The following is a 22,269-nucleotide window of genomic DNA, read 5'->3' on the forward strand; positions in this document are numbered from 1 at the left end:
GATGATTTGATATCAATGATATTTGCCTTAAAAGTCCCTTTTTAAATCAAGGAATGAGTCAGATAGACCCATTTAGATGCAAACATTAAACAGTTTGGAGCATTTTGCATCTGTTCCACAGGCAGCGAGCATGTCCATGTGTGTGTTTGAAGGCTGGTTTAATGGCTGATAAAGACAAGAAGGAGTGAACTCGTAAACACAAAGTAAATCTCTTGAGTCGGACACAGATCTCCTTTTTTAAAGGAGGACAGGAATCAGTGATGCTTTCTTTCTTTGAGCCTTCAACTGACAATCCAACCATAAATTCTGAGGCCTTTAGACGAAACCGCTGTTTGTTTTCAGTGGGCATTAACTCCAAAATGACGTAAACAAGCGGAACAATGATTGAAGGCGTTGACGACGGACGGGGCATTAGCGTTCCGCAGGGTTCTGGCGGTGTTTAACTGCTAGTTGGGTGGGTGGTTTGGCTTTGTGGCAGCGTGCAACAGCTTCTCAAGAAACCGACATCGTTTATTTTTCCGATGCAGGCTGGCATCAGACGGATCCACATAAGCCATTAAAAGCAATGTGGAAAAGGGTATTTTGATGAGGAGCACTTCACCCAATCATGAAGCACTTAGAGCAGTGTAAAGAGAACGCAGACTGAGGAGTGACAGGAGGGCACGTGTGCAACATGCACTGCGGGAAGGAAACTTGCCACTGAGCTTGGAAGAATAATGAGGGGGCGCTGTTAGCTTTTCAGTGATTATCAGTTTCAATTAAACTATGTTTCATTTACAGAGCCACTCCACAAACCCAAATATCCCATTCCAGCTGACACAGGCAACCGAGTGGTGAAAAGCTTCTGCTGTGGTTGAGTGAGACGAGGCCTGGTTGAGGGTGAGACCACTTACCGCTGCAATATAAAAGTGTTGAAAGATTTAAATGACTAAATATAGCCAGAGAACACAAAGCTGAGATATTCCGGTTATATACAATATACGTGACTGTGTTCACGTAAACAAAAGGCGGCGGTAATGAACTTGGGTTTTTCAGCAACAAGGAAGTGCTAAAACACAACACTTCCTTGTTTTGTATTTTAACTTCCTGTCTGCATTTGGGTAGTTTGACATCTGCTGCTTGTGACCAGCTTGATGTCACATTTGGAAGTTTTTAGTTTTTTTTAAAAGTGTGGTACCTCTTCAATGACAGATAGAACTAAACAAATTCTGCAAGAAACAACACATATGCTGCTTCACTATCATATATTTGCATCAGTTAGCACTTAAACTGCACTTATATGCCCAGCAATCCAAAATCTCCATTGGATTGCTTCACATGAATAAGATTCTCTTAATTTTTTTCATTACCATTGAGTCATTAATGAAAACCAGGGGCTGCCTGAAATAGAGGGAAACACATATATTTCCCAGTACTATCAAATGTCAAGTATCTGTGATAATGATAATTTTGCTAAAACACATAAAGTTACTGCTATGGTTTTGTGTGAATCATTTGTCAACAAGAGAGATGTCATTTAGATTTTTGTTTGTATTTTATATTTCTAAGTTTCTCTCTTCCATAAAAAACATATTCTCTTTTGGACTGAATCTGAGTGGAAAAACTATTTGTGACAAAATGACTCAGCTCAGTCTCTGACTGCACTTTTGGAAAAATCTCTCCAGCTCACTTGTAGCACGTCTACAGTACATGAGTATATTCATTTACTCTTTCCACACCAGTAAGACGTGGTGAGACCCAAAATGAGACACTTGCTAGATCTGCAGCTTAATTCCCTCACGTGGCCCTCTGCCTGAGGAAAGTGTCCTGGATTGCTAAAAGGTATCGAGTGACTGGTGCATGATGGCTGGAATTGGAAAGGTTTATCCCTTAGATGCAACTGTCACATACAAATGAGCCAACACCTCAATTACCACTTCCTGCGGGACAGAAAACAACCACCTCCAGGACAGGAATGGAAAACCAGGCGTCACATGAGCACAGCGTAATAATTGAGGGGTTTTACTGCAAAATGCTACATATTCACTGGAAAATACATGGTACCTTAAATCCCTAAGTCGGTTTCTCAAAAAACCAAAGCTTCACGAACAGAGCTACAATACAGTGTAACTTAGTCTTGAGATGACTCAGTTGGCTCCAATTGACCTTACATTTTTCTTTCCTATCTGTTACCCTGTTATTACTCTCCGAAAGCTGTCAGTGTTTATTATTTATTTTACACCCACATGAAAACAGACTTAAATCTTGTCTTGGTGGTTGGAACCTTAATCACCAGCGGGGTAGGAGACAGTCATTAGAGCCTCTGTGTGTTTCTTAAGAAAAAGTGAAGACCTGAGTGGCTTTTACAGCATCTCTTCAGACTTTTATTTCAAATTCAACTGATGAGTCAGGTAAACACAAATAAATCAAACGAAAATCTATCATGTGCAAATCGCTGTGTTGCCATTTCAATCTTTTCTCCCTGCAGATTAAAATCAGGCTGAGGCTAACAAAATTAGCTTTGCCTCTGACACCTCTGTATCAATGTTTGTTTTTTTCTTGCATATTGCAGAATGTCAAGAAGATGAATACACACATTTTGCAGCTATTAATTCATCTTGCCAGTGGAAACCTAATGAGGCCGAGCTCATCAATCATGCTTGTGCGACATATGACTGAAATGATTTTGAAAAAAAAGGCCTGAATATACAATATTTATCATTGCTGCTGAGTTGAGCTGCTTTCAAATTGCAGAGCTGGTTTGCAGCCTCAAGGTTTCGAGAACAGAAAGTACGAATTGTTTGTATGTGGTTTTTTTTTCTCTATTAATGGGTAAGAATCTGCAGGACATGGCAGATTGGAGTTCTTGAGTACACTGACACATTTTGAAAACACTCAGGGATCCACCGAAAACCTCTTCTCTCCCTGTCTACCATTGCTCCATGAGCGTCTCTCTTCAGACTGGGGGTCTGACACTTGCGTCTGCTCGGCTCATCCCTAACAGTCCATCGATTCCTGTTTCACCCTGCCCTTCCAGGCAGCTGCTGACAGAGGATGAATACAAGCAGATCAAATGGACAGAGTTTAAGAGCAGCTGATGGGCAGAGGGGAGGCTGGGTTAAAAGATCCTGCCTCATAATCCATCATCGCAAAACTTAAAGTAAAGAAACTTTTTTTCTCATCTGGCACTGGCATTGGCAGCTGTTTTAATGTGATATTAATCACGGTGCAGGCCCCATACTCACGTACTTTCCCGACTGAAATCGATCACATGGTCTGTCTCATCTAAAATCTTCGAATAAAAGGTTTTTTTCGAGAGACACCACAGGTTTGACCCTGCTTGCGTACAAAGTGTCCATTCATCGCAACGTAAATGTTATGAAACCAGAGCGTCACAAAACCTTTCCTAACCGAGGAAAACCAAACTAAAATGAATCAATTCAAGTAGCTGAGACAAAACAAGCTGCTCTCTGTCATTTCCTTGAAGGATTTTACTGTCAGTGACATTCCTATTTCTTTAGGGACTCTAAACACACACATGATGTATAATAAACAGGATCTGCATGGCAACACAGGCCTATATCCACGGATGTCTCAATTATATATGGTGGTTGATTTTCAGATGTTTACAGCATCAAATAACTTGGAGGGCGTCCATGCGGGTTCGCGCATCTGCTGCACAGACAGGGTGTGTGTGCACGTGTGTGTCGGCTGTGTGAGTGAGTGGCAGAGAGAGAAAGAGACAGTCAAACAAAGATGTTTCATGGGTGACAAAGACCAACGAGTCACTTCATCATTTGCTGGATTAGTCTGTTTAAATCCCTTTTCATTACTCAAATCAGATCATAGTGTCACTTCTGTTAATGATACGAAAAACCGTCAGAAACTGAGGCCGTGTTTGTGCTAATATTGATTTTGTTTCGTCTGTCCACTTTTTCTGTTGCAGATATTTTATTCCTAAGATAAATTAGAACATTTTTTGATTAAACATCAGCATACTTGAAAACAACACAACAGAAACCTTGTAGTGTCACTGCAACTATCCTGCCGACCTGTGGTCCTTGCTGCTGTGGTTCAAGAGGTAGAGAAGGTCATCCATAAACCAGATCCTCCAGTCTGATCCTCCAGTCTGATCCTCCAGTCTGAAGTGTCTCTAGGCAATATACTGAATCCCAAATTGACCCTGACAATTGTATGGTGTGTTACAGAAAAATATCTGGGTATAGAAGCTCTTTCTGAATATGTTTTTGAAAGGGTGAATGTAGCCTGTACTGTAAAAGGCTTATTAATATCCAATGCATATAGTCCATCAATCAGGCTTTTCATTTCCATAAAACTGAAGGAAGATTCCCTAACATTTACTCCCTTGTGTCACTCAAGCTTATAAAACAGTGGATCCTGCATTTACCATAATGCAATGCGATATTGTCACCCAACCATGTGACGTGACTTGACTCGACAAAAAACCCTCCTGAGCCCAAGGGGAGATGTAAAATCGATAAAGTGCTTGACTGGTTGCGGCTCTCTGAATTGCTGCCCACGAACTGATTCTGGTGCTGTGACCATGGACCAGTTTCTTCTGGACAGAAGGGAAGGTACAGGACGAAAAGGTGCTGAGGTGCATACTCAGGAATCTAAGCACAGTTAAGTTCATGTCAGTTGATGGCTCTGTGAGTAATATATCACAAAGAGCTGAGAGGAGATGTTGTCGTCTCGTTATTATTATTCCTCACAGCGGAGAACATTTGATTGAGTAGCCAGGGAGGAAAAATGAGGGGAGGATGTTTTCAGGGGCACGAGTACAATGTTAAGTGTTTCTTGATGGCGAGCTGGAGTGACGGGTCTGCCTTCTGTCTCACACAAACACTGTAACAGACCTGTTACAGACCGTCACTGACACGATGAGGAGCATTAGCAGCACATTCTGCTGTCAAACCTGTCTGAGGCTGCTTCTCTCCGGGTCAGTGAGGTTAGGCTGCTGACTCTAAGGCATCTGTTTGCTTAACCTGCACACCAGCTACGAGGCAAGGTGAGAAATATCTTCACAGCACGGCTGCTCACAGCTGATTCTCCTTATTTTGAGTCCTGCTGCCCCAGATAGAAACAAAGGAATGCCATCTCATGAAAAATTATTTAGGTGCAGACTGTAAAGTACAAGGAGCTGTGGCTTATTTTTGTATTTTAAGGCTTCTGAACTTAAACTGTAGAAGCTGGAATATAGTTTGACTTTGCATTGGGGAAGAATACATTAAGGGAGACATATAATGCTGGTATTCAGATTCAATGAATATGAGCATATTATTTACAGGCAGATTATTACATGTTTACATCCCTACGACATTCAGAAAACACATCGCTTTCATCATACTGTCCATTGCTGCAGCTCCTCTTTTCAGCCTCTGTCTGAAACCCTCTTTAAGATTCTCCTCTAAATAAAAACCCAGTCTGCTCTTATTGGCCAGATATTTTCAGATTTAAATGAGAATAGCAAAAGTTTAGTTGACTAAAAATGCAGCTTAATAAAATGTAACTTTTTTAGCTGCATTGAGCACCCATCTCATGAGAAGGGGTTTTACTATATATGAGGAAATATTAGGGCTTATGCCCAGATTAAATATAATAAAGGTGTGGGATGAATATTACTAAAGTCTTATTCGCTGCTTTGGTCGTAATGTGCTTTACTGAACCTGCTATGAGCCATTTAAATGAAGCAGGAAGTGATGTGGAGGTAAACGGTGTGGAAAATAACATATCTTATGTTAAGGTGTCGAACAGAGAGCTCATGCACAGTAACTATATAAAGCATCGTTATTAATTTGCCGCAGCAGTCTTTAGGCCACTGCAGTCACTGACAACTTTCCATTTTTACATTAACTTTATATCCGTATTATGCAGCTTGGACATGAAATAGAAAAGAAAAATCGAAATTGATGTTACATTTAAAAATTCAAGGGCATCATAAAGAATATGGTGAATAAGACGTGGTTGTTTTTCTTCAAAGGCCATTGAGTTCAAATAGCTGTTTTTAAGGATCTTTGTATATCATGTTATATACATGGTATTTTATGTTGTATACAGTATATCTTATTTATGTTGTGAGTTTGTGTGTCTCTTTTAAATAAAATAGAATAAAATTGCCTCTCTGTTTCTCTCTCTCTCTCTCTCTCTCTCTCTCTCTCTCTCTCTCTCTCTCTCTCTCTCTCTCTCTCTCTCTCTCTCTCTCTCTCCTGGGTGTCCAATAAAACAGGGCTGCAGATTTTACACCAGCTTTTCCCAGATGTTAAATGTCACATGGCGTTTCCTCTGCTGCAGTGGTCAGTCTCCGGTGATAAATCTGGGTTACCGGCTCATTTTCATCCCCCCGCTATGTGTTGTGCCTCCGAACGGTAACTTCAGTAATTTGCAAATGTACTTTTCTTTAATTTGACCTTTAACTCTCATGTGGCCCTTCTGGACAAACAAGAGCTTGCCTGTGTAGCACCTAAATAAAGAATTTAAATACAAATTACTAAATCATAACGTAAAGCCTGTTTAAAACACACTAACACCTGCTAAGATCTGGGTTGCAATGGGAATGGATGCAATTATAATTCACTCCCAGGTCAAAGGACTCTGCAGTAGCTGACTGGCTTCAGCTCCAATCAGCAGTGAGGGAAACATGAGACCTGGGTGAACACACTCAATTCTTCTTCTAATTCTCTATGATTGTAGTCTAGTGTCTATCACGTTATGATGCACATTAAACTTCCAGGGTCTTGGCGCAAGAATACCCATTAAAGTTTGAGTACTGGTAGTCTTAACATCTTGGGAACGTGCAACAGGTTTTTTGTGGTATTGTGCAAAATGCAACACAGGCAGGTTAGCAAGGTGAGAGAGTCAAGGATGCACCTTAAACAGAGAAGCAAACTTGAAGCAGGTTAATCAAACCTTCTTATAGTTTCTAATTTTAGTATGAGTCATATACGGCATATAATCTTATTTATCGCTGTATCAGGGGAAAGAGAATCCTCCGCTCTCTGGGAAAGGTGTCATAAAATATTAAAACTGACAAACTCTCTTCTACAGAGCAGCAGGGGAGTTTGAAAGCTCTCCTGGTCGATCTTTTATCTCCTGTCAGTTTGCTTTACTACGAGGTTTGCAGTGATAAACAGGAGCTTCCTGTGTGTACTTCTACTGACAGATGTCTGAAGACTGAAGTTCTGAGAGGCGCTCGGCGCAGCATTCACTGCATTTTTTGGGAGTACGTGTTAAAAATAAATTCAAACCCCAAATCGTGAACTTTGACTTTTTGAACAAACAGAACACAGTTGTCGAGCAGACTACAAGGGCCTTTTTGTTCATGCGGCGAGGAGACTGAGTGCGGTCAGCGATAATTCTCAGCCGTGACGCTTGCGATGTCAGGCTACGGGTGGTTGGGGGGGGGGGGGGGGTTCCAGCTGGGTTGAGTTCACCGAGGGCAGGGAGATGGGAGGCTACTGTAACAGTAGAAACAAAGGTGACCTGCAGAGAATAAGCTGACGTTGAGTCCTTGGCTGGACAGTGAGGAACTAAATGTGAGGACAAGCGACAGAGGATGAAGAATATTTTTTATAAATCAAGAAAAATGTACCAGGAGCAGGATTCTGTTTTCTGTGTTTAAAAGAAACAAGGAAAAACATTTTCTATTTCCAGCAGCTAAAACCAGACGGACACTCAGGACTGAACCACTTTTACTTTATTGCTCCTTAATTGCAACATTCACGGTGAGTAAAGGGACGTTGACAAAAGGGGAGAGAAGCTGCAGCTGGTGTGTTGGAGTCAAAGATTCAGGACTCGATCAAAAGTCCTTCGCTTTGCCAGTTTAACAAGCCAGAGCTTTGCTCCCTCAACAGAACATCTGCCCATGTCGTTCACTTATAATGAGAGATTAAAAGCTTCCTATTAGGCTACAAGTGAGCCTTTAATAAGTCCCTGGGTGCCCTCCTCATGCCGCCGGCACATGAGAGGATCGACCTGTGCTCCATAAACACACCTCGTCCACAAACAGAAAAACAACCGGCTGCGAAAAAAAGGAAAAAGAACATTCACAAGTGTCCGAGAATGAGGCGAGTAATGTTCACACGGCGTGAGGGCGAGTTTTACTGCAACAGCTGCCGAGGCACTTGAGCAGACAACTATTGGAAGCTGGATTACAGACCACGTCCATGGAGCTGGGCCGAGACCTCCCAAATTGGGTTTTCACGGATCCACCATGCACTGTTTTCAATACTTAACGCACTGAAAATTTGTCCCATTTCCTTTTTCTCTGACAATGTACTATTTGGAACACAAGAAATTTGTTTAACCAAAGACAACAAAAAAAGACTAGATGATTTTTCATAATGCAGTAATCAATAGAATGATTGATAAACACCAGATGTTAGATCAAATCCCTATATATAGCCTGCTTTGACCTGATATGTTGTTACAGTAAAGTTTAAGGCAAATAATAAAAGACAATTCCCTCACTGAAATATCGGTCTTTAGCTTCTGTGTTCACTATCGAGTTGTGAGCTTTGATGATGGCAATAAGCAGATGGTCAAAAGTGCCTCTGACAGAGGTTTGTTTTGTGTAAAAATAGTTGAATTGCAAGCAAGAAGGTTCAGGGTTTGAATCCCAGTGTGGCCAGGGTCGTCCTGTATGGAGTGTGCATGTACTCGCCATGCCTGTGTGGGTTTTCTCTGGGTGCTCTGGCTTCCTTCCACAGTCCAAAAGACATACAGATTGGGTTTAGGTTAATTGGAGACTCTAAATTGAATTATAGTCTTTTTAGCTGAGTGTGAGCGCCCCATGTATAAATATGATTTAGATTACAAATCTTTTATTGTGTTTTACTGCTGCCTAAGCCGAATAGGACATTTCTCCCTCTTTCAGGCATCCAGACTGCGAACAAGATGAGATTTACTGATTTCTAGAATTTCCCCCTGAAGAGCTGTAGTTGCTGCAGTCTGAACTGGCCATCTGCCTCTGCCCTCTTTAGACCGCTCTCCGCCAATCACCGGGCACGCTCAATGACATCAGGGATGTTTTGGAAGCCCCGAGCTCCTATCATACATTTGTCTGTGGCTTTCTAGACCAACTGACTCCCATAATAGGTGAATCGCCTGACAGCCAGAGCCGATGTAATCAAATCAACGCCATGCATGAGGAATAGTGTCACACAGATGCCAGTTGGTCGGGACGGGCAGGGACCAGGGCCAGCGTCTCAAATTAACAACATGATCAATTAGAAGCAAAGATTAACAGCGAGCCGTGGTGATGATGAAGCTTCAGGCGGGTGAAGATGACACCGCTGAGTGACTCGTGCTGTTTCTGCTCTTGTCTGGCTTCGTGTGCAGGCTGCCAACAGATGGAGCCCAGATGAGACTAGGGGTCTTTTATGGTCTCCAGGAAACCCTAGACTCAATTTGGCCTCAAAGGCAGCGCACCGACTCCAGACCTGCTGCCATCGCCAAACACCCAACAGTCTAACTTTACTTTAGCTGACTATGTCTGAGTATTTTTTTTATGTTAAGCTTAAGTGACATCATGACATTATGTTGTGCTTCACTTTTGGATTCCTGAGGTATAATAGGTCTGCCTGATGTTTAATGGTTTTATTCATCACTTTGTTTTTTCGTAGCTTGGGATCTTTCAATAAGATTTTCATCAGGAAGTCACATTATTACACAGTTTAAGTTCTTGAGCTTCAACGTAAATTGCTTTGAGATAATGTATATTATGATTTGGAGCTATACAAATAACATTGAATTGAATTGAGTAATGTACTTCAAGTGTGAAGGTCTGAACATTTAGCATTGTATAATTATTTTTGCAGTTTTCTCTGCCACCGATTCTTGCTACAGGTGGTATGAAATGGTCTCTTGCCCAGGCCAGTCCAAACCCTAAATCTTGCTAAATAACAAACAAATTAACCTAAGAAAAAACTTTCACAGACGAAGAATTAACCTCGCTAGCGCAGGTAATAAGTTTATTTTCAGCTCAATTCACAAAAAGGGACATTTCCCCCTTTCCTCAACATAGCATTTCCATGTTTTATTCCTTTAACGGTGCTTTGCTGCCAGAGAAATCACTCTGTCTAATCAAACCGGATTTGGCAAGAGAGAAGGCTCCGAATGGCCGATCCAAGTACACACTTGAAAGTGAAATACCACAAATGAAAAGCAACAGGTTGACTTTAAAGTAATGAGTCGTTTGATGCAGTCTCTCCCTCTTCCGACCTGTGCAGCCTCCTGCTGACATGTCTCTGCATCTCGGAGTTCGGGGAGGATTCTGACAACTGTTTGTTTCTTCCTTCGATGAGGCTGCAGGAAGCCAAACATGCACACATGCACAGACCCAGACAGTGAAAACACACAGTCATCCGTATTGCAGAGAAGCTCTCAGTGGTTTGCTAATGATTTATGTCTATAATGAGGATTAGTGTTGCGAGGCTTTAATATTTTCTGCTGAATGGGCCTCTTCTACCGTTCTCGTGTTTGAGCACAATTTCTTCTGAGGAGATAAAAAAAAACAATCCTTAACTCGATTCAAAAACCTGGGCGGCGTGCATCTAATTCCTTTGGATGTCTGGAGGAGAAACTGCACCGTCAGAGGGCGGGAGGGATTGCAGTGAGGTGAGTAAGACGTTTGAAGGATCCACATAAACAGTGTTTGTGCGGCTCTTAATCCACAGAATGCATTTATATTTTTACAATCAGAGTTCCTTTATCCAAAACACTACACTGATAGAAGGGGGTCAGATCAATTAATTCCAAATAGGATATAAATACAAGTAGTTTACCAAAAGACTGAGGACAAGAGATGTAACAGAAGAGGATAGTGAAAACTAAACTGAGAAAACACTTTTTGGCAGGTAAGTCGCACTCTGTTTTCCTCTGATGGATGTTAACATCTCTCTCTCCTGAGCTGCCACACATCGTTCTGGAGCCACTGAATTACGTGCGTGTTGTACAATTTCCATCTCTACTCTCATCTTTTGCGAAGCTGAAAAGTACTGAAAGGAAACATGTTAAGCAGTGGAAAGAAGCTGAACCGAACTTAGATCTACACCGAGTTGAACAGCCCCTCGCACCACTCTCCTGTCACTTCTCATTCCCGTCACCTCCGCCGGCTCGCACAACGGTTGAGGATGATTCCTCCCAGGGACCAGATCTACGTGGTCCTGGGTACAGTTCTATATTCGAGCCCCCCACCCCAAATTTCATATACAAACTCCCACTAATCAATTAGTGCCAGACCTCAAATGTGAGAATGAAATTTCCATTTACAATGTCGATGTTTCACTTGTTTACAAGAAGAAAGAAACTTATTTTTCCGTTATTTCAAGAAGCTACCATCCTTTTAGGGGTATCATTCTATCTCTATTCATAAGTGGGGTGTGTCAGTCTGAGAGCAGGACTTATTGATTTCACTTTCAGATTATTTTATGCTTTCACTGTGTAACCCTGTGTAACCGCCTATAGGACTCTGAAAGAAGCTAATACAAAACCATTATGAGGGTTGGTAAGTTTCAGATTTCAACCCTACACTACACCTGTTTTTTTGGTTGGGGAATTGTGACACACTCCTTGCACATGTGCACAGAATCTACCTACGGGTGCCTATAAAGTAGCCTAACCTTACCTAACCTAACCAGAAGCGGATATGAGCTGAAGCTAGAGCGCAGGAAGTTGGTTCCAGCAGCAAAACATCTGAGTGCAAGCGAGCTGTTTGAGCACAAGCACAGCAAATCTAAACTGGGACAATCTGAATTTGAGTGCAGGGTTTAGAACGTGAAATCAATAAGTCCTGCTGTCAAACTGAAAGCTCTTGAATAAAGAGAGGGAAAAAAACTACATCCTAATATAGGCTATCCTCAAACCAAACTGTGAGAAAGTGCTTTTAAAAGCATTAAGACTAAAAACTAAAAACAGGGATTTGGGGATTAAAGAGAGGATAAACAAGCTATTAGATAAATGATGAAAGTTCATGGAAGTGCAATCATTTCTTTTATGAGCCTAAGTCTAAGAGAAGTTATTAGACATGAAGCTGTGATGTTTCCATATTCAATTTCTCATAAGAAATAAACTGACCCAAATAGGACCTTAGTATTTATAGTTTTATAGTTTTTATTACACTGCAGCAGTAAGGAGGTCAAAGGTCAGACTATTTACATAATGTCCTTGATGAGAGCAAATTGGAGCAGGTAGAGGAGGGAGACCTGGGGAATGGGGATTATTAATTCATGACTCCAATGGTCTTTGTCATGCTATCCCATGAGCCCTTGGGACAGTCAGAGGTGATACCCTTCAGCCTCATGAATATGAGGAATAGTGATACCGGAGCACTTTTACCTCACTGGGTTCCAAAGGTTTATAGGAAATGTAAAGATCTGATCAGGCATCATTATTAAATAGAACATAGTTAAATTCTTACAATTCAAACTACTATGCAACTGGAGCTTAATGGATTGGAATAACGTTTACTGAAGTGAAAGGAAGTGCTTGTATTGGCTGTTGGCGACAGATGTCTATGACAAACCTGAGCAAACATCAGCCGACTCTTTCTGTTGGATTAGCTCCACAGGAAGTGGTTGGCCTTCCGCTGGTTTGTGGATCTATTGCCTTGTGGTTTAGAGAAAGAGAGTGTGTTATGTATGTAGATTAGCTGGGAGGTTTGCAGATGCTGGGGCTGTGCTGGTCTCTGCTCCTGTGCTTACAGCAGCTGCTCAGTTGGCCTCTGTCCACTCAAATGAAAAGCAGTGGCCTAACAGTTAGGAAAAAACAGACCTGTGACTCCGGGATCATCAGTTCTGGTCCCGAGTGGAGGGGAATCAGTGCAGAGGAAGTTAATCAGACTGCCCCTCCGCTGACAGCTGCTGCTACCGCTTAACGTCTCCGGCCGAGGCGTTTAGATGCAGGTGCTACGTGGCGGGTTTCCAATATTCACAGCTCGAGTTGTCAATATGAATCAAACTTTGAAAAATAGATCAGGGCGGGGAGTTTCTGATCGTGTACAAGCTCATGAGATAAAGTCAGTTCATGTGTCATCATTACCTTGATCTCTTCAGGTAGTTCGGTCAAAAATTATCCCATTAACTGACTTTTTACATAAGCAGCTGTGAGCATGACGTCACATGATTCCAGGACTGAGCAGTTTTGACAACTCTAAAAAGTCACTCTGCGTTAACAGAGGTGACGGACAGTAAGTCCTGCTGCAGCTTTGTGGAGCCTTATGGACTCAATAATGTTCTCCGGTGTCAGTAATGGTCCGAGAAGAAATAAATGTTCATTTATCGAGACATTCAATTCAATCGATTTTGATGAATCATTATATGCAGCAACTACATTTCATTTAACTGAGCTTTAACTGCCTCTGAATTTCTAATTGATTTGAGAAATTCCACTTGTGTTGCCATATGCTGTGTGGCTATTTCCTTTTGTTACCATGACTACTAAATAACTTATATTACTCTCTATGTCATTGATAAGATTTCGTAGATTTAATTGATTCAATGGTAGTTTCACTTTTGGAAAAAACCTCTCATACCACAAATGTACTGTACAAAACTGAGACCAATGGTCTGATAACAACCCGGCCCATGCACCTTTTCTTCTTTTTACACTATGTAGATACTAGATAACACAAATATCACCAATACATTTAATATATTATTACAGTAATGTACTTAATGCTGCTGACTACTTGTGTCTCAAATATCTTGATACAAACTCAGCTAACATCCTTACATGTAATAAGATTAATAAACCAGGCAAACTCTTTACCTGTCACAGTAGGAGCTGATTCCAAACAGTGGACCTGCTAACTGTTTGTGATGTGTGTGTATGTGTCAGATGTTTCCTTCCCTTCGTGCCTCCACTCCATAAGCGACTGTGCTTCCTCAAACTTAATTTTCTCAAGCTGGCCGGGCCCTCTGTGGTCAGAGCAGGTGCTGGATCAATGGGCTTAGTAAGTGACTGAGACAAAGAGCTAACTGCACACACACACACACAAGCACAGACACACACTCAAAGAGGCACACACACACACACACAGGTCGCTGGCATCTCGGGCCACATGTTTGCAGTGCTGCGGCAGCTCGCCCCTAGTGACTGGTGCGTTAGCCTGGACTCAGCTGTTTCTCGGCAGGAGCAGAATCACTGTACGTGACAAGAAAAATAAATGTGCAGGAGTGTATCTATCCGTTCACTGCCTGTGGCACGCTGAACCCACACAATGACATGACATGACCTTTACATTTTCTCCCTTCCTGGTTCTTTAATGTTGTTTTTCTAGCAGAGTTCACAGAGACTGCTCCCACTACAGCTGGACTGACCAGGCAGGAAATAATAAAACAGCTGAGAGCTCCACTGAACGGGTGAAACCAGTTGTAAAATGCATTCTGGTACATTTTGAAAAGATACCCTAATTTTCCTTTCCCCCCCACACACTCATCCCCAGACACTAAATCACATCCACTGACTTCCCTTGTCTGGCAGTCACCTGTTAAAACCAACCTGCAGAGGTTAGGGATCTGGAAATGTTTGCGGAAGAGAGACAGAATTGTGCAATAAATGAAGAAAAAGTTACTCTGCAAGCTTTATGTAGTAACGACTGAGCCTCTAATGAATCTACTCTCAGAGTCTGACAGGGGCCGACAGCGTCTCACCAAGAAAACACGCCAAAACAACCCAGCAGCTTTAGTCACTTTTAATGGCAGGAGGGCAGATGCCAGGGCAAACCGACACTGCATAAACACTTAGTCAACACCAGTTAAAAGTGAGGGGTAATTATCTGAGAGTGACGACAATCAGCAGTTATACAGACCGTCGTCTCATTAACGGGTGGGGGGGGGGGACACCCCCAGCACCACTCAGCCACATGGCAGCCAGAAATACAGATTATTGAAAAAAGCACGGTAAATCAAAAAATGTGGGGGTTTGAAGTTTTCAAGGCTCCTCGGTCAAGTGGCAATGCGGTTACTTCGGTCATCGCCACACTGAGTAGCAGGGGTGGTTATGGTTTGGGAATGGCTTTAATCAAAATTTAGGCGATTGGCTGCTTGAAGAGAGGCTCTGAAATTAATACTGAAAGAGTCAATTGTTCTGATGACCAGTTTAGACTGGCTTGTGAGCTGCGGCTTTGTAAACACACTTAGTGGAAGTATTCATCATCATCAGTCAAATGTAGTTAAAATATAAGAAAGTAGAAGTACTTGCAGCATGTCAACGATGTAGCTACTTTAAGTGAAACTTCTTTACGCATTAATTGGATAGTTGTGTTCAGTGTCTCCCAACTGAAGGGTCAAAAGGATAAATCTGAAGAATCAGGAGGTGACGAATAGTGTAGAAAAGAGAGAAAAAGTTAATTGCTAGACTTTTTCTCGAATGTATGATTTTTTTATAAATGTTTTGATCACGTGACCAATTTGTGCCTAAAACTGATCATTTAAAAGAGACCATCTGAGAAGCTAAGATGGGAAATCAGACCTGAACTGCCTACAACTCATTGACACCTGGCATGTGACAATGTGCACTTGGGAAGAAACTGCTTTGAAAGGACTCATATATAGGAAAAAGCTAATTAAATGAACTAATAATGCATTGTTGTTGTATAAGCTTATCAAAACTACTTATTGTCTTATCCTATTCTGAAGGTAAATCGTTATTATAGCTGTTAAATAAATGCAGACAACTAAAATGTAGAATATTTCTCTCTGACATGTAGTTAAGTGAGAGCATTCGTTGGCACACGATGGAAATGCACAAGTAAATTACAAAGCTGCACTATAATCTAGACATGTTTAATCATAGGTTAGTGTGGTCGTGTTGGATGGATGTTGAGCTGCAGTGCATTACCTCTGTAACACTCTCTACACAGCCCTCGCTCTCACTATATCTGAAAAATGTATTTATGATTTGAATTGACTTCACTGCCGCTCTGTTCGCTTCAGTAAAAAATATAAAACTTCGTTATACAGTCCAGCAGCAGATCGGTAAAAACTCAGTCCTCCGCTTAAGACAATTATTCCTCATAAACATAATTTGCTCTCGTGCATCTGCGCGTTAAATGTTGGATGAAGTAGTTAAATGTAAAAGTTGAAACACTCACCATTTGTGACTGGCTCCTGGGGCTGCCATTGATATCCTCCACCTTCTCATTCGCTGCATGAGAAAGGAAATCAAGTCAGTTTCTAATGTCAACATCCCAGCGTCCGACAACTTGAATTCAGGTGCACAAATCCAGTAGGAAACCTCTGCTGAGGATGGCACAGGAGCGTGTGTGTGTGTATGTGGGTGTGGAGGTGTGAGAGTGTGTGCATGAGTCTGCAAATGTTTGTGCGTCTGGGTCTGGGAAGCAAAGCTGCCTAATTCGTCAGCTGCCGCTAGAGAATTACTGACAGGCCTGCTTGGCCTCATTGTCTGTTCTGGCGAGCAGGGAGGGTAAAGTTTCAGAGAGAGGGAGAGAGAGAGAGAGAGGGAGGGAGAGAGAGAGAGAGAGAGAGAGAGAGAGAGAGAGAGAGAGAGAGAGAGAGAGAGAGAGAGAAATAGTAGAACAAGTAGAACAAGTAAGGAACGTAGATGGAAAATGAAGAGAAAGACAGCATCAGTGTGGCAGCATTTGAGTGACCGTGAATGTGGGTGTGTGTGCTTGTCTGTGTGTGTGAGAGCGAGAGAAAAAGAGAGAGAGAGAATGGGAAAAGTTCACAACAGTGATAAAGGCAAAGAGAATGGGAGAGAGGGTAAAGACAGTCGATGAAAAATATGTGAGAGAAATGTTTCTGAAAGAGTCTTTATAACTGTGGTAGAGCTCAACAAGTCTGTGGAGGTAACTTATGACCATTTAGATCTTATGTCTGTTACTAAATCAACAAAAAGGATAAGATAAGATGATATGAGATACGATAAGATAAGATAAGATAAGATAAGATAAGATAAGATAAGATGATATGAGATAAGATAAACTGAGATCAACTGTATTAATCCCGTGCTGGAACAAATCACTTGTTACAGCAGCTGATAGTCCAAAGGAGTTTTATTACAGAACACATTAAAGTATAAAATAGAATAAAATAGGCAAAAAAAAAGGATTTATTTCATATCTGTATGACTCTTATGAGTTATACTAACTGTACTCTTACTGTGCCCTAGTATAATCCGCTAAGTGACCTGTATTGTCATTTGAAATACGTTACATGGAAGGAGCAAGTTCAAGAAGAAAGAGAGAGAGAGAAGATGAGAAAAAGAAAAAGATCAGAGTGATGTAAAAGACATTATGGGTGAGAAACAAAGAGAGAGAGACCTAGAAAAAGTTCAACTGTGAGCGAGTTAGGGACAGACACAGATATGCAGTGCGTCAGAGAGAAGGAGAGACTTGGAGAAGCAAGAGGGGAGAGAAAGAAAGGAGGAGACAGACAGACAGAAAGAGAGAGAGAAGTAAAGACTCTCTGGGCTCCGATTGGAAGACACATGCCTTTGCACCCCAGGGTGTCAGAGTCATAGATCTCTGCTGCAGCTCGCCCGCCCAGCACCCAAAACAAGAGAGAGCTGCTGCGATTTGGCCCAAATATCAGACTGAGGCACAGCTTCCCTCCAACTCACCACAACAAAGACCAAAGAGCAGAGAGAGAGAGGGTGTGTGTGTGTGAGTGTGTCTGTGTGTATGTGTGTGTGTGTGTGTGTGTGTGTGTGTGTGTGTGTGTGTGTGGTCGCTCAATCGAGACGGAGTGAATTAGAGACAAATGCAGTGTTTAAATACTGCTGATAACGTGTGTATATATTTATCATTAAAAATCTTTTCTCAACATTTGTAGTTGGACCTGAAGTAAAACAATATACTTCTGCTCGATAGGCAGTGACACAATATACTGACTAACACAAACTTGTGTCCTGCTGATGGACCATCTCCACACCAGTGTGTGTCCAGGTATGACTCATGTCGAGGGATTTGTCTTCCTTAAGGGGACAAAAAGTGAGTCTTCATAACGTGTATTTTAGAATTTAAAGGTAAGGACATATTTTAAGGTTTTTAGGGTAAGGCTCAGGTAAGCTTAAGGTTAAATTCAAGGTAAAGTTTAGTGTTAGGCAAGTAGTAACATGGATAAAGTTATAGTAAGATTCCAGGAAATCAATATAAGTCAATGTTGTGTGTGTGTGTGTGTGTGTGTGTGTGTGTGTGTGTGTGTGTGTGTGTGTGTGTGGATACGAACCTATGATCTGGATGATCTGTGCCAGCAGGACTCCATCGGGGATGTCCTGGCTCAGGTCCTTGATGAGACGTGGACAGCCAGACTTGGCCAGGTAGTGATTGGCCCAGTCTGTGTAAATCTGCAAAGACAGAACAGACGCTCGGTCAGTGTCTGAGGAACCGAGACCGGGAGGCGGAGTGTGTGTGACAGACAAACACATAACAGACACGTTTATGATAATGTCTGACTGAAGGTGTTCTAGTATAATAGTTTATAATAAGCAAGTAATATGACTTACATGTACTAATAAATAAATAATATATTGAAAGTACCTAAATGTGCATTAAAGTTCCAAATCAAAACTGATCAGTAACTGAAGTGTTTTTGATAAGTTTCTGCACTAAAGGAGCAATGGAAGCAGATGTGTAATCCAGAATGGGATCAGCAGTACCAAATAGTCAGCCCACAAGATTTGAGAGTAATTTCCCATGTACAGTTCATATTTTCCCCCTGATAAAATCTATCATGTGTCAAGTCAGTTAGTTCCAGAAAGTTCCAGAAAATTGTTTCTAAAACTCAGAGCGATATTCTTGTTACTTTGCATTTTCTATCTAACATAACACATGGATGTTGTTAGGAAGTTCAACTCAGCAGGTGAGAGAGACTCTGGCGTTTCCATCAATAAAGGTGAGTTTTTCCTCAAAGCTCCCAAAATTCTACTTAATTTAACAAAAATTATCAGAAACCAAGATGCATAAAGAACAATAAGAAGCACAAACATCATATAGAACCCAGACAAATGCAGATGAAGGAAACCTACAATTCTGGCTTTGCCCCTGAAGACAATTTCTAACCCTACATCCATTAAAACCAGCGCTAGCACCCTGTCCGTGCTGCCTGTCCCAGCAGCTCCCTGCTCTCTCTCTCTCTCTCTCTCTCTCTCTCTCTCTCTCTCTCTCTCTCCGTCCTCTCATGATGATGTGGTGAAGCTCTCTGCACATCCCCGCTACACAAACACCCGTTTTTCATCAAGCTGTTTGATCCACATGGAGATCTACTCTGTTTAAGCTCTTTCTTCATGGGATCTGTCGTCAAAGTCAGCTTTATTGTCAATTCCGCCATATGTCCAGTACATAAACGTTTCTCTCTAATCCCCAGTGTGAACATATAAATGCGCATACAAGTACGCAATGTATTACATATTCAAACCACAGTACAACACATTATGCAGTCAAAAGGCACACGGTCGATAGGGTGTGAGCAAATGTCAGATTGAGTGGTAATGATGTGTAACTGTAAATGATGCAGGCTCATATTTGCACGTTAGATAGATGTTAATATAATGCACTGACTGTACAACACTCAAATGCAAGACAAAGCACAATGTCTTTCTGACGACTGCTTTAGTTTAGGTCGAAGTCTTTTCTTACTTATAATAATTACATGGAAATAAAAACCTGACAGATTCCTTCTTTTGAAGAACTCAAACACAGATTAAAAAACTAAACAGAAGAGAATGTGCCTGCGCACCAAGCGAACTTAAAAGCAATTTTTACAATGATTCTCTCATTTATTTCGAACTAGCGTCTTTTTCCGATTAGGACATTTACTGCAACAGGTGGATTCACTTTCCAGTCTACGTTTGTCAAACCGGAAGAGCAGCATATTGGCTAATCTTTTGCATTGTCACCTAAAACCTCTTAACGGCCCCTTTGTCTTTCATTAGAGCCGAGGAGCCAACTGACAAGCCACGCTTTGTCTGCCAGGCGACAGACTGGCCTCGACAGCTGCCGCGGTCTCCATGGACTCTCTGAGGACTAAAGACGTGAAGCACATTTGGGCTCCGAATGCTTGGCCCCGTCACAGCCAACTTACACTGAAAGACGGTTGGTGGTTTTTAAAGTTTAAGTATTTGAGGCACTAGGAGAGAAAAAGCAATGTCCTCCATCCTCATTCTCCAAACTTTCTACGTTTTCCCTCCAGATTCTTCCGTCTAGGAACCAGGCTGCACCTGGGAAACTAAAAAAGAGCTCCTGTGCTTCCCGCTGTGCGACAGGGTGCGTTTGATTCGGATTTCCACAGACATGGAGGAACATCTTTCCATATTTGGCTTGAAATGAGTTGGAAGGGGAACAAATCTATATGAGCCAATAGAAATACTGACTGCTGCCTGACACTTCTCCTGCTATTTCTGGATTTAAAAAAGAATCATGGTAGGCCTGAGCAGAATGAAAGAGTGGCGAATGGTGAATAAAAATCCACTTAGAAATAAAAAATCTTCAAGAATTGTGGAGGGACTACCATGTTAAATTAGTCATTTAATAGGAAAGAGTAATTCAGATATCAACTTCAGATTAAAGTAGTGCATGTATTCTTTCTCTGCGCTGTCCTGTCAGTCAAACTGTGTGACAGGGCTTTAGCATCTTTGTCTTGGGATTTTCTGCATATAAAGTATCTGTAAATAGTCGAGGCTTTTTGCCATCTTGAATGGTCGAAGGAAAGTCCCCCATAAACTTTCTCATGATGAAATAATTCCCTTTCTTTCCCCTCATTTACCTCACACACCACTCTCAATTAAAAACATTTCCCTCCAGCCGCCCTCTTTTTCTTGGAAGCAGGACGTTGGCTGCTTGAAAGACGCGGCCTCTCAGAACTCTGTATCTGTTGTGGTTTCCTTCAGCGACTTTCTCCATGATGAGAACTCGTAAAAGTGCAAACCTCCAAAAAGAACTGAGAGCCGTCATATAGGGAAAACAGACACAAAGGGAAATACGCTTTAGCTAAAAACCTGCTTGCAAGAAATAAAGGAACAGGCTCACGAACGGAACGCACCGCAAATGCAGACCACATCCCATCAGGGGGCAAGTAAACAAACGGGAGAGCTGGAGGATGGAGAAGGAGAGAAAGTGGGAGAGAGAGAGAGAGATGAAATGTGTATGCGCTGCTCCTGCTGACAGTCCGACAATGCTCGAACACAAGCTGCTGTACAGCTGAATCCAACAAAGACCTGGGATGAAGAAGAGGAGGAAGAGGAGGAGGGAGGTTTAACCTGTGAGCTCCTGCTGACAGCCATGTATCTCATTCCTTCTCTCCTCCTTTACTTTTAAGAGGGAGCACGGATGGAGGATTAGTGCGTCTGCAGAGACACAGTGGAACACGAGTGGTAGAGGCTGTGATGACTCAACTCTCCTGTCAGTAAAAGCCAACATTCCTTCCTCCCAAAGTTTGAAGAAGACCTGATAACTGACAGCAGGGGGTGCTGAGAATTAAGACTACGTGCTGAATTCACTACAATGGCTACGTTGTACGTGTTGTGGAAATGCCGGAGGATCCAGCACCATCGTGTTGGGGTCCAAAAGACCCAAGATCCAATATTTCAAGTGGAACAAGTAAGGCAAATGACGCAAATGACACAAATTTCGCATCTTTGCATTGACTTTATGGCAAGAAGACTTCTCTTTGCATTTGGTGCCCCAACTTTTCTACCTCATTTAGATTTCGGAAAAAACATTTTGTAAATACATTGAGAGTTTTTGTTAAAAATGTTCAGGATTTCCATTCTGGTTTCCCACCAACAAGACTGAAACTACCCATATGTGTAAGTGTACTTGTTTTTTGGGCGAATAGAGGCAGCCTGTCAATCCCTTCCTCAGCTTATGTCTCCTGAAAACACATCTTCAGAGCTACACGCTAGCTATCCAGTGTGGAGGCTGAGCAGAGTATGCAAACAGGAAAAACTTCGTTACAGGAATGCTTTCATTCAGAAGAAGCGTGTTTTTGATAATTCTGAGTCACTTTCTGTTTTTTTTGGTTCCAGCCTACTGTTTTTGGGACAGCAAGTTCCTATAAAATTCAGTTTTAACCTAGGATATGTCGACATGTGGAAGTGAAAGCCATCATGTTGGCAAACACATCTTTAGCACTTCCACCTGAATGTAATAAAATACGTTGCCAAAACCCTTCCTCGGTTGCTTTATTGCTGCATAAACTGTGTCTACAGTATACTATTGTTTTATATTACTTAGTTTAACACAGAAATCATATTGGATGAAAGAATTGCCACCAATTGAAAGAAAATTGACCACATTTATATAACATGGAG

At 41.8% G+C, this 22,269-nt stretch overlaps 1 protein-coding gene across 3 annotated transcripts in view; it reads right to left on the bottom strand.

Annotated features, from left to right (window-relative positions):
- The window catches only part of nav3 (neuron navigator 3), a 178,950-nt gene that overhangs the window by 106,933 nt on the left and 49,748 nt on the right, over positions 1-22,269 (bottom strand). For all 3 annotated transcript variants that reach the window (XM_061078914.1, XM_061078909.1, XM_061078921.1), the window contains exons 2-3: positions 18,189-18,306; positions 16,091-16,143 (exon numbers count right to left, since the gene is read on the bottom strand). In XM_061078914.1, coding sequence (XP_060934897.1) covers positions 16,091-16,143; positions 18,189-18,306 — 171 coding nt within the window. The remainder of the gene's footprint in view (positions 1-16,090; positions 16,144-18,188; positions 18,307-22,269) is intronic.

Source organism: Limanda limanda, chromosome 1 (genome assembly GCF_963576545.1).
Source record: "Limanda limanda chromosome 1, fLimLim1.1, whole genome shotgun sequence".
In the NCBI taxonomy this organism is placed as follows: domain Eukaryota; kingdom Metazoa; phylum Chordata; class Actinopteri; order Pleuronectiformes; family Pleuronectidae; genus Limanda; species Limanda limanda.